This window comes from Centruroides sculpturatus, unplaced genomic scaffold (genome assembly GCF_000671375.1).
Source record: "Centruroides sculpturatus isolate CEXI.00-Female unplaced genomic scaffold, Cexi_2.0 scaffold6, whole genome shotgun sequence".
NCBI classification, from domain to species: domain Eukaryota; kingdom Metazoa; phylum Arthropoda; class Arachnida; order Scorpiones; family Buthidae; genus Centruroides; species Centruroides sculpturatus.
This window is the reverse complement of record NW_019384869.1, coordinates 1,512,305-1,525,561: the sequence shown is the minus strand read 5'-3', so window position 1 is coordinate 1,525,561 and position 13,257 is coordinate 1,512,305. Positions and strand designations below refer to the sequence as shown.

Below are 13,257 nucleotides of genomic sequence, written 5' to 3'. Positions count from 1 at the left end.
AAAAAAAAAATTCTAAATTATCAGAAGAATTACTTTCAATAAGAAGAAACATAAGAACACATTTTCTTTAGATTTTAGAATTCATAATAACCATATAAAAAGCAATATATTTTTGTTTATTATATACAGTTGTCCAACAGAAAAGTAAACTATCTTATTTACAAATATTTTCAAAATAGACAGTTTGACCGGGCCCTTCTAAAAACTGGGCCCTAGACATTTGTCTCATTTGTCTATGCGATGATCCGGCCCTGAAACTGTGGAGTATTTTATGTATATAAAGAATTATTTTAGTTAAAACTATAATAAAATAAATATTAAATAATAACTCTTTTTTCCATCTTAATTTATACTTGTTTTTAGATCACATTTTGATATATAAAATCTGTAATTGTGGCTCCTTCCCAGGTAATTTCATTTTGGTTATAAAATTTTTTAAATTTTAAAAAATTAAATCATATATTTAGTACACGTCGTACGACATTACATATGCCTTTTATTGGTTAATATTACACTAAAAATATTTTCTTCTTGCGACTTTACTCGGGACCAGTGTTTTTAAGGACTTGTCAACATCCAAAGAGGAGTTTAGACCTCAAATGCATTCTACAAAAATAATTCAAAGTGATTAATTTTGCCATGCCCCTTTAGACACATTCCTGTATGGTAAGTCCTACATTTGTCTAGTTATGAGATTTAAGAAAAACAACAATTGAATAAGACAATAAGCTTTCAGCACATAAAGAAACACAGATTTAGATACAGAAAATAGTGTATATTTTGATATCAGCTGAATTCTGAGTTTCATTATGATAAGATAAATATGTCCTAATAATTTAATTACAGATTTAGTATGTGATCAAAGAATGAGGATTAATGCCAATTATGAATAAAACTCTAATCTCTAAAGACACAAACTTAAAAATCTGTTTTATTGGCATTCACTAACTTATATAGAACAAGTAACTAGATGCATATGTAGAAGACACTCAAACGTCAAATTAACAATAAATTTAATGAAAATTAATGCTGATTACCTTGAGCAGTCATTGTAAGATAAACAAATGTTCTAAATTGGAACAGTAATTCGAACAAAATATTCAAAAGTATAGAACAAGCATCTAATTGAACAGAGCAGTAATATTCTCTACAGCCATTTACAAATGAAAATATTTTATATTTGTTCTGTTGATTTATCAATATTCTTTTTTGAATGTTCCATTCTTTCAAAATGTTTTTTCGATTGCACAACTGATACTAGCCTATAATCTTAGGTCAAATACTTTTTGTTTAATTAAAAATTTTAAAATGTGATCTTTATTTTATTGTCAGCATTCTACCAGTTCTGAAACTATTACATCTTCTGTTCCTGACAGGTAATTTTTCTCAAAGAAAACCTTAAGTAATGATACTAAATAAAGGTTAATAAAACAATAACTAATGCATAAACAAGATTTATTTACAACATAAGATAAAAACAGCACAGAAATATATGTTATAACTACACACATTTAAAATTCTTTTGATTCATCATGCTCAATGTATACATAAGAAAAAAAAAACCATTAAAAAATTCTTCCATCTGGTAACATGAAACAAAAAGCTAAAATTTACACTAAAAAGGAATACATAATTTCTTCCCAGTAGATTTAGTGAGGAAAACCATAAATTGGCAATGCAAATTGGAACTATGCAGAATGAATGAAATGCATAAATGGACTCACATGCTTGACATAAGCTTGTCAAATGTTCCAGTTTTCTAGGATTGTCCCAGATGTTTTCCTTCTGCTATCTAGTGATTGGAGAACTTTATTCTAAAAACTGTTCCTACAATAAAGTTTCTTTTTCTTTTTCCACATTTCAAATATATTTCTGTCACTGGCACAGGATATAGCAACCATTTTCTCTGATCAGTGAGGTTCTGCAACTTTGGGCTCTGTGCTTTTTAGAGAATTACGGCAGAAGTTTTGGACGTACAAACAAAAGGATATCATGTGCAGCGGATCACCCCAGTTAGTTTGACACCATTTTCATTTTCGTATCTTGATTAAGAGGGAGTAAATTAAATTTAAATTTACTGTTTTTTGATTGGGTCTAGCAGGGGAAAATTAATTGATAGGGGACGGACATAAGAGGTTTCATTAAGGGTCGTATTGGATAATGTGTAAAATTGGGTGGGGATACATTAATTTTTAATTGGTCCAGGATGCTTTAAAGTTTCACAATATATCTCTATGGGAAAAATTCAAAAAATTTCAAATTCGTTGACCATTATGACCGTTGGTCTTTCTAACCACCTTTTTAACAGAGCTAACAGTTTCTAGATAACATATAAAATTTTAGTACCATTACTATTATATTAAATTAAATATTAAAATTAGTATTATTATTTATTAAATTTATAATTCATCTTTCCTTCTGCACTATTTAAGCCATTAGCTTTCTAGTGCAGAGCTGCCAAGGCAATTGGGCCTACTTTCCATAAAATACTGACACACTTCCTAGTTGGGGTGAAGTTAGTACAGCACAATAGCCACTTATTCTCTATTGCATTATTACAGTTTGGAGCATTTTAAATTAAATAGTGGGATTCAGGATCGTACTTAGATAAGGATAGGGTCTTAACAGGGTTCAGTTATAGGGTGTTACAGAAAAATGGCTAGCTCAAACTTGGAATCGAGGGTTACCCTGATGCCTCTGGAAGTGGATGTTGATGCAGGACAACAAGAACTGGACCAAATTGTGGAGTGGGAGACAACAGAGAGCAAATTAATTAGAGAAGCTAATGTGTTACTGGGGAAGGTCTTGGACCTTTGCCCAGAGCACACAAATACAACCAAGATAAACCACAGAGTTGAAATAAGAGAATTTGTAGCAAAAATGTACGGAATAATATAAGTAATCAGAACAAATAAAGAAAGAACACACAATGTAGCTCCAAAACCAACCTATAGTGAAATTATCAAACAAAATGTCAAACTGAGCATCACAACAAAAAATATTCAATGCTCGCCCAATCAAAGTCAATATCAAAGGAACCGGGGGATCGCACGCAATATTAATATACCCAAAGGAACAGGAAGACAACACATTGGTAGACATGAAGGTGACTGATGACGTAAAAAAACACATCGAACCACATCGTCTAAAAATTAAAATCAAGGCAGTCAGAGAAATCAAAGATAAGGGAGTCTGTATCTGTGTGGGAAATCGAGGACAAAGCGAAATATTGGAGAAAGCAATAAGAGAAATTCAAAGTTTACAACATAAGATCATATGTAAATGCTCAGAAAGGAAAAGACCAAGGATCATACTCCTCAATGTTTCACAATCAGTGACAAAGGAATACATAGTCCCGTATATATACGACCAGAATAACTTATGGGGGAATACTGATAAAGAGGTCTTCAAAGAAGAATGTAGAATTAGAACAGTTATTACAAGAGGGAAAATCACCGAAAATTGCAGACAAGCATTCCTGTCTGTCTCTCCAAAAATCAGGAACACATTTATACAAGAAAAGCACATATCCATAAATTGGGCAACAATTAGAATTGACGACTTTATTCCCATCTTAAGATGTTACCAATGTTGTGGGGTCAGGCACATGGCAAAAGTTGTACAAAACAGAACACTGTAGCCATTGTGGAAAAGACTATAGATTCTCAAACTGCAACAGACTAAATGAACCGCCATGTTGCATTAATTGCCATACCAATAACAAAGACATTCCCAACAGCAAAAAACAGCCCACCAATCATGGAGCACTACACCCAAACTGCCCAATAACAAAGAAAACAAAGGCGGCAGCTATTAGAAGAACAGACTATGCCACACAGTATAATACCCAGCCAACTCAAGTAACACAGAATTCACAGACATAGAACAAACAGATTATTAAATTACTCCAAATAAATGTACAAAGAAGTAGAGAAGCTAGCTCACTTGTTGTTAAAATTGTTAACATAGATATAATAACTTAGACATAGATATAATAATAATTCAGGAGCTTCACACCATTAACAATAGAATAGTGAGATATAATAACTGGAGACTCATGGCAAACAACAAAAATGGCAGATGAAAAAGTGAAATAATCATTCGTAAAGAAGAAATAGACATTGCACGGATCTCATTTAAGTAATGTGAATATCACTACTGCAATTATAAACCAGGAACAACCTATTTTTCTTCTCAGTATATACCTCTCATCTTATGAAGATGACAGAGAATGTATATGTGAATTGGAAAAAATACTAAGAAAGCTCAATGGAAAAAATATTATAATAGTTGGAGACGCAAAGTCAGAAACTTGGTTTCATATAAAGGAGGATGAAAGAGGAAGATTATTAAATAATTTAATGGACGAAATGGACATGGTATCATCCAATATGTCAACAGCACCTAAGTTCTACACTGGCTTTGCAGAGGGTTGGACAGACATCTTCATTAACACAAATAACCTGACATAAGATACAGAATTGTGAGACACTATTAAGGACCTCGGCCAGCAACCACAGACACATTTTAATAGAACTTGAAATAAAAAACACGAAGGATAGTAGTAAATGGATACATCAAACAGTTATTAATTGGGATCTATTCAAAGAGAATTTCACTAACAAGTGGAGAACATATCAATTTCTCCCAATAAATGACAGACAAAAACTAGATAAATACATAGAATTTATCAATACAGCAATCAATGAAGCAAAATCAGAGGCAGCAAATATAAAAAAAGCCATTTATAATGACACGATCTGGAGAACAAATGAATTATCTAACAAAAAAAAAATCAGAAGGCTACAGAGAAAATTATTCAAAAATACAAACAAGAATGATCAGAGAAGACTCAAAAAAGAATATAATAGGGCACTTGAAAAATACAAACAGGAAATTAACAAACAACGAACTACAACTTAGAGAAATTTTTGCAGCAAACTTAATAAAAAAGACCCATGGGCAATAACATATCAGATAATCTTCAAGAGAAGAAAAAAAAACACACATTCCAGATATAATTGAGAATAATCACAACAACATAAATATCAAAGAGAATATCAGGCAAATATTAGATTGCCACTTCCCAGAAGACGACAAAACAACAGACACAAACATTCATAAAGAGATAAGAGAACAGGCCTTGCAGCCTTCCTCCAAAAACAACGACAAGCCTTTCACATTATTAAAGAAATACAAGAAGCCATCAAATCCCCGGCCAACAATAAATCACCAGACCTCGACAACATTACGGCCGAGACAATTAACAGCGCACCAACCTTTTATTACATAACTTTACAAAAATTGCCACAACACAATAAAATGCACGCACTCATATTTATCAACAACTTCGATCATCGTATTCCAGCAGTATTGCATGTCAGCACACCATATTATCCCACCTGTCTCCAGAAAGAATCAGTATCAAAGTACAACAGGTCACATCATTCATTGCATTTAAACAGGCTTTGGGCCTTTACACTGTCAGCAATCCAGCACTCACGGTAATCTGGCATCCCTCTGTGCAAGGAATGACTAGATTAGCAAGAGTCTAATGTATATAAATTTCTTTATTTTTACTACAGCTGTTACACTCTCTAATGATGTTCGGTTATTAATCTTTACCCGTTACATATGCTGTATATGTTATTAGCATCTTTTAAAACCCTTAACAAACTCAAAAACCAGTATTTTATGTCTAACAATATATCAAAAATGACAATCTGGTTACGTTAAATAGCAACAAAAAAAGAATGATGTACGGTACCTCGAAGTAGCAAATAATATACAGTAATTAATATTAATACAAAATGTATGCATAACCACGGTCGAAAACAGACATCTTCGAGCTAACTGACCTTCGCAGGTGTTAAAACAAAGGGGTTGCTGTCCACGTGTTAAGGGGAGTAACGTAAGACGAAAGGAGGGGAAGAGGGTTGTAACACTTTCACGCGGAGGGAAGGAATGTACATCTCGAAAGTTTCTTGCTGCTTTGTAAATCTTTACATGTTCTAATTATCTAAGTCGTTCTTTATGGGTGGTGCTATGTAGAAGACGTGCATAGTCGAAATGTACAGTACAATACAGTACAGTATATCTATATCGGGGTCGAGGCGGTGTTGCGGAAATGTTTGAGGCGGATGCCCCGTAGCACCAACGTATTCTAAGTTGCGGTTGGTTTTGCGATCCGTAACGGGGATAGTATGTATACTAGGTTGGAGGCGCATATATATACATACTATCTCCGGTCTGTAGTCTTACAACCCTCTCCCTCCTTTTTTCTCGCGTCACCCCTCTTAACACGTGGACGGCAATCCCCTTATTTTAACATTTGAGAAGGTCAGTTGCCAGTTTTACAGCGTCGAAAATGTTCGCTTTGTCATAAGACAAACCAATTTCCAGCACGTTTGTCTTGTTTATAAATCATACTAGCTTACCGGTCGCGCATTGCCGCGATCTCAGAAGAAACGAAATTCAAGCAAACTCGTTACGATAAAATTAAGTTTACATTTTATCATTTTTATTGAAACTTATTATTATTGTTCATTTTCATGGGGAAAACATTTCAAAGTGTCGTTTCAATTCTATTTATTTATTGCAGTGCTTGTGGATACGCGATATTTTTTGTTTTTCCGTCTGGTGCGTACACGAATAAATAGGAAGATTTTCCGACGCGTGAGTTGTCCACGCGAGAAGCACGGTTTCTTTAAATTTAGCCCACATACTAGCAGAGATTGTTAGAAGCGCCATATTCCCCATTTTTATATACAGTATATATTTTTAATCCTTTATAATTTTGATTATTTAATCGCTCCTTTTTCTCTTCCTCGGCGCGTTGTGAAATTTCTCATAGTTGGATAATAANATAACTTTGAAAAAATCCAAAATATATTTATACGCAAGTTATATCAATTGGAGTTTAATACGCCAGGAAGTGTTCTTCGTTTGGAATTTAACAGATATAAAATAAACACAATCCTATTAAAAGCTTGCTTGAAATGGTTACACAAGATAATTAATTCAGATGATTTATCTAATAAGCTGGTATTATTATTGTATAAAAGATTGCAGAAGACAAGTATAAATAGGAATTGGATTGCTCAATTGTCTCACATATTTAATGAATATGGATTTTCCATCAATTTAGTTTTTGATTATCTCAGAAATAGTAATCAGTATATTAATCAATTAATGCTTAGAGTTGTAGAATGTTCCATAACTCAGGATATTGAAGATATTCATAAGAGAAGTGATAAATATTACTATAATTTCCTTTTTAATTATCCATCTATTAACAACTATATCTTTACGAATCTAACTTTTCAAGTCAAAAAATTTTTTATTCAGATGAGACTGAATCAAAATGGATTAATATTTGAAGGTAAATATTTGGAATTTGCACACTCCGTTTGTCCAAATTGTGCTAAAACACTATCAAAGCTTCATTTATTTTATGGATGTGACCTTAATAAAGATCAAGAATCAGAGATCACTGAAGATCAAAATAATAGCCAAAGTTTAGTTAATCATATGTACAATAAATTCAATCTAGCTACCACTAATGAAATTTACAATTGCTATAATGGTGTAAGAAGACTCTTAAATGTAAAATCTTAAATACTACATGTTATTCTAAAGCGAAGATATGTTTAATTTTTGTTATTGAATGTTTATTTTCCATCTTTTTTCATCGTCATGTACCCCCTTGTAACAGGCGACTGCCTATTATGTTCAATAAATTAATCTAATCTAATCTAATTATGATCTTAATAATCCATACTATTAATGTCTCATATACAAACGTATAAATACACTGAGCATCACACACTGAAAAATAATATGAAAAAAGACAAAAAACTTGTATACAAAGTCCACAGAGAAAAACATTCTTCACTTGAACATTGTCGACTGTTCCAGCTTGATTTATTTTATTTTCATTATAAGGATAGGTTCCAGTTCTAGTACAATTACTAATTGTATACGCTATGTAGGAAATGACAATAATGGAGGATGTATATACATTTTAAATTTTGTCTTAAAGATAAAATACGTGTTGTGTATAATTTCCTGACAATAGTGTCGAAAATCCAGAGGTTTTTGAACAATCCATTATATTTTATTCCCATTTTTAAAAATTCATCTAAAGCCCTGCCTCTAAAAATGACAGTTGCCACATTTTCAAGACAATGACGACATCACAACGTAAATTGCTATCCATACAGATTGTAGTCTACGGAACAGTAAAGTCAAACTCAGTTAAAATTGAATATCTGAAAGAATCTTCCCATATTTCTGGTCTCCTGCAACCAAACTGCATAATAATTTCAAATAGGCCTATAACATCCAAAATAATAATTATTTATGCCCTAAAGACAAGAAAAGGATAAAATTGTAGTCTTAAAAATTTTATCATATTATAAATAAAGCTTTTGCTTACTTTTAAATTATTTTCTTTAAAATAATTCCTGAAATTAAACAGTTTGGAAGGTACTTGATAATTTAAAATGGATTCCAGAATGTTAAAAGCTGCCAACTGAAACCAAAACTAACACTTTACAAAGAAATGCTACAAACAGACTCAACTCTGCCAGCATGGAATATAACCAAATCAATCAAGACGGACAACAAGTACTTTATCCGCACTATTCAAAATATTAATTTTCAATCTATTTTATTTTAATTTTATTTTAAATAGATTAATTAATTTTGATTTTATTTTTAATTTTAGTTTTAGTTTCGGTTTGTGTAAAGGTCAACGATTTTATAATTATTTTTATATTTAATTTCTTTTTTGAGTTTTAATTTTAGTTTTAAACTGCTTATCTAGTGAATATTAACTCCTAGCAAATGTCTAGTTTTCAAGTGTGAAACGGTGTCATGGGTGATGCAGAGTAAAGGGGCAACAAATCATGGGTGGGGGAATTGGCATCCCACACCACCCCACGTGACTACATCCCTGTTATTATATTTAACATGTTCTATTTGAGATCACAAGCAGACATGTAGAATTCCAAATGGTTACATACAATAGCAAATTTTTTATTGGTCAATTTACAAATCCAGTTTTCTGAAAATTAGTTTCAAAGTTGGCTGCATGTGTTTCTATACCCACAATATATAAAATACTTGGGAAAAAGCATTGTGACAATTGTAAGCTATCATGAAAAAAGCAAAATAGAAATAGTGGACAATGGAGAAAATAATATTTAGGACAAACACTGTGAAAAATGTAATAATAATTTCATTATTGAAAAATTTTTCAATAATGAAAAGAACTATAATAATCCTGGGCTAATATGTACAATAATGTAATAATAATTACATTGTTACATTACTGCTTGGTACTATATTTTACTGTGGATGCATACCCTTTTATTGATAGTTACACATTGGCTTTGTTCTTTATCCTGTATTATTAATGGATTTAATGTTACCAATAGTTACAATGACTGCTCAATGACTTGAGCAGTCATTGCAAGATAAACAAATGTTCTAAAATGCTTGGAATATAAAAAACTCCATCTAAAAGTTTATCTAACAATGTATATCAAATTACAATAGATAAATTGCAAAATTCATTTTGTATTTAATATTAACATAAATTTTATAAATATAATAAAAATAAAAACATTGTATGTCAAACTAAAAATACTATAAATAAATGTTACAATAATTACTTTTATTTCCATAAAATATATGTTTTTCTTCATATGTTGTATTTTCTGGAGCTTTTTTTATACATTTTTGCATGAGAACACCCATATAAAGCTGGAGTCCAAGTAAGGCAAATAGAGATAGGGAAAACACTGTCAAAATAATCACATCCTTTAAATTCTTTACAGATTCTATTACTGCTCCAACAATGGTCTTCAAACCTAATAAGAAAATATTAAAGGTTAAATTTAAAATGTGCCTACAAATTAACAATTAAATATTTTTTAAAATTTTCAATTCTTTAAAAATGTAATTAAGTTTAACAAAAAAAAAATTGTAATTGAACAATAAGTCAATCTAAAAACAAAATATGTGTCACATATTATTAATATACTGAAAATTCCCTAAATTGCAAATTGAAATAATTATAAATACTTATTACAAGGTTTATTTATTTATTATTATAAACACCTGGTAATGCTATATCATAAGCAAGAAATGACTGTCCCAAAGAAAACATTAACAAAAAATAAACAACTACATATAATAAAAACAGGCAAATAGAAAAATGAATATAAAAATCACAAAAAATATATAATTAGAAAATATTAATACAATAAAATACAATAAAATAATGATAAAAATATTTTTTTAAATAATGAATAAAACAAATTACCAAACAGAATGCTATTGTTCATTACATACAACCATTTTAGATATTTTTTAAAACTTAAGATTGAAATTGTCAATAAACCAGTAAAATCTAAAGCAAAATTAGTAATATTAAAACCATATATTCGTCTGAAGAAAGAAATAAAGTACTTCTTAAATCTCACAACTCAACAAATGTAGGATTTATCATACAGCATGCAAAACTAATTGCTTTGAATTGTCATCGTAGAATGCATTTTGGTCTTAACCCCTCTTCAGTGTTGACAATACCTTAAATACACTGGTCCCGAGTAAAGTCACAAAGAAAATATATTTTGTTTAATATTAATTAATAAATGCATATATAATGAATTTCATAGATAGTACTATATATAAAAATTTAAAAAAAAGTTTTTTAAACTGTGCAGGGCCAAATTAACCCACTTTGGGGCCCTAGACATTTTCTTCTTACCAGGCCCCCTTTCTCTCCCGCAAGAAATAGAGCGCACAAAAATATAAACAAAAAATAAAACAAAACTAAATAATGTGAAAAACTAAAACAAATCTTAAATTTTTATTAATAAAAAATATTTAATATACAACAATAAATTTTAGTTTTTCTAGAAAAGTTTGAACAGTCTGTTTATAAATTTAAAAAAATTGATATTTATTTTATTAAATGTCTAACGAAAGTTATTATACAATAACAATATTACCTTAAAATATTAATTAATTTAACCTTTTTTGGTTAATATTTAAATAATATAATATTTTACCCATGAAAGGTTAATTGAATAATGAAAAAGATAATTTAAATTAAAAGCCAAGATAGTTTAAAAAAATTAAGTATATAAATATGAATAAACTTTATTTAAAAATTATGTTTTCTAGTCTTTAATTCAGCAAAATTATTAATTATTTCATTAATATTATTCAAAGCATTTTGTTCAATGCTAAAGAATTTAATTTTGATTCACTCAGTGAGTTTTGTAAATAATTTTTTACACGTTTTAATACTGAGAATGTGTATTTAGTATGCCCTGATGCCTACATCAGGCCGTTCAACTGGCTATCTATATACAGTACTGTATATAAAATTACGTCCTGACTGACTGACTGATTCATCATCGCCCAGAGAAAACCACTGAACCTAGAGGTGAAATTGGGTACACAGGGTACATCATGAAAATGCACACTAAAAAAAAGGGAATTTTGGAAATCCCCCCGCAGAGAAAGAGAAAGAGGATTAAGGCTTAACCTGAAAAACAACTACTACTGTACTATTTTAGATGCAATTTGTTGTTTTTGATAGAAATAACTTAATTTCCAAACGTACAATATTTACCGAATAATTTGCCCGTGCAACGCCAGGCTCATTTGCTAGCAATATAATATAATAGAAAGATTAGAAGTACGAAATAATCTAATAATCGTAACCTTTGTTGTTATTTTTGCCCAGGCAACGCCGGGCTCATCATCTTGTAGTTAATTTTATTCTTATTGCTATAAAAAAAATTCTAAATTATCAGAAGAATTACTTTCAATAAGAAGAAACATAAGAACACATTTTCTTTAGATTTTAGAATTCATAATAACCATATAAAAAGCAATATATTTTTGTTTATTATATACAGTTGTCCAACAGAAAAGTAAACTATCTTATTTACAAATATTTTNCTAGACACTAATTATCCGTATCCGTATCCGTATCCGCGGATATACATTTTTAATGATCCGGCACATCACTAGTGAGTAGACAGACACTGGGCATTTCTGACATCAATCTTTATTCGGGAATTGTTAGCAGCCGCTCTCGAGTTTGAGCCGACAGAACAGGGGCTTACGCCCGAAACGCGACTCGGCCAACAAGATATTCCCGAATAAAGATTGATGTCAGAAATGCCCAGTGTCTGTCTACGCGCCTAGTTGTGACAGTAAAAACAAACAGATGAAAGAGGATACGCAAAAGTACCTATTTTTATTATTTGATAAGCAGATTTTTCATATATTCGCGTTAAATATTTTAATAGCAAAGTTTAAATGTAAATGACATTTTTTAAACTCTTTTTCCCTGATAAATAAAAGTGTGCATTCTAACTATATTTTTTTACAACCAGAATACAGTAGAAAAAATTTCGGGCCAAGTACCAAAGATGCGGGATGGATTAGGTACTGTACATTAAATACTTTTTCACGTATATTCTATGCCGAAATGGGAGTTTCTTATATATGCCCGCGCATCTTATATGCTATAAAATACGATAATTTGCAATTTAATAGATCGCTGTTGTCGCATTACGCTCTTCTTTAAAAATAAAGGCATTGTTATCATTATCCCTCGACCATTTACGAGCATTCCAGGCTTTACGTTTGAGCGTCGATCAAATTATATTATTCTTATTTAATTTTTGGCATGGTTTATTTTGTGAGCCGCGACCATATTCTGCAGTTTAGGGAATAAGAACGATAACAATTGCAATACCGGTAAGATTCAGACCCATCAAAAAACTTAAATATTTATGCTACTTTTTCCATTTGATTCTAAATATATGCAACTGGATTAGAGATATAATAAAAACTACACTATATAGCAGGGCTTCCCAAACTGTGCGTCACCCTGGGGATACCCACCGGTCGCCTGCACACGACGTAATGAGTGAGTGCGCGGCGCATGCGTCTCATCACCCCGCTTCTCCAATTTCCCGCTCTTTCGTTCAGTCGATTACAAGCGTCGATGAATCAGTGTTTTGATTTCAAGTGTGTTCTATTTAAATTGCGCATTGTAAAATGAAGAACTTTATTCAAATAAATAGAAAACGTGTTGAAGACTCGGAAAAGAGTACAAAGGAAACTGTAGAAAAACGAAAAAAGTACAGAAAATATGATGACCAATATTTAGGTTTTCGATTTACTTACGTTAGCAAAAGAAACGTGGAACTACCCCAATGTGTT

The 13,257-nt window shown here is 30.9% G+C and overlaps 1 protein-coding gene across 2 annotated transcripts in view; it reads right to left on the bottom strand.

The window, feature by feature from the left end:
- The window catches only part of LOC111630816 (sodium channel protein para-like), an 82,552-nt gene that overhangs the window by 39,107 nt on the left and 30,188 nt on the right, over positions 1 to 13,257 (bottom strand). For both annotated transcript variants that reach the window (XM_023374973.1, XM_023374974.1), the window contains exon 6: positions 9,678 to 9,875. In XM_023374973.1, the coding sequence (XP_023230741.1) occupies positions 9,678 to 9,875 (198 nt within the window). The remainder of the gene's footprint in view (positions 1 to 9,677; positions 9,876 to 13,257) is intronic.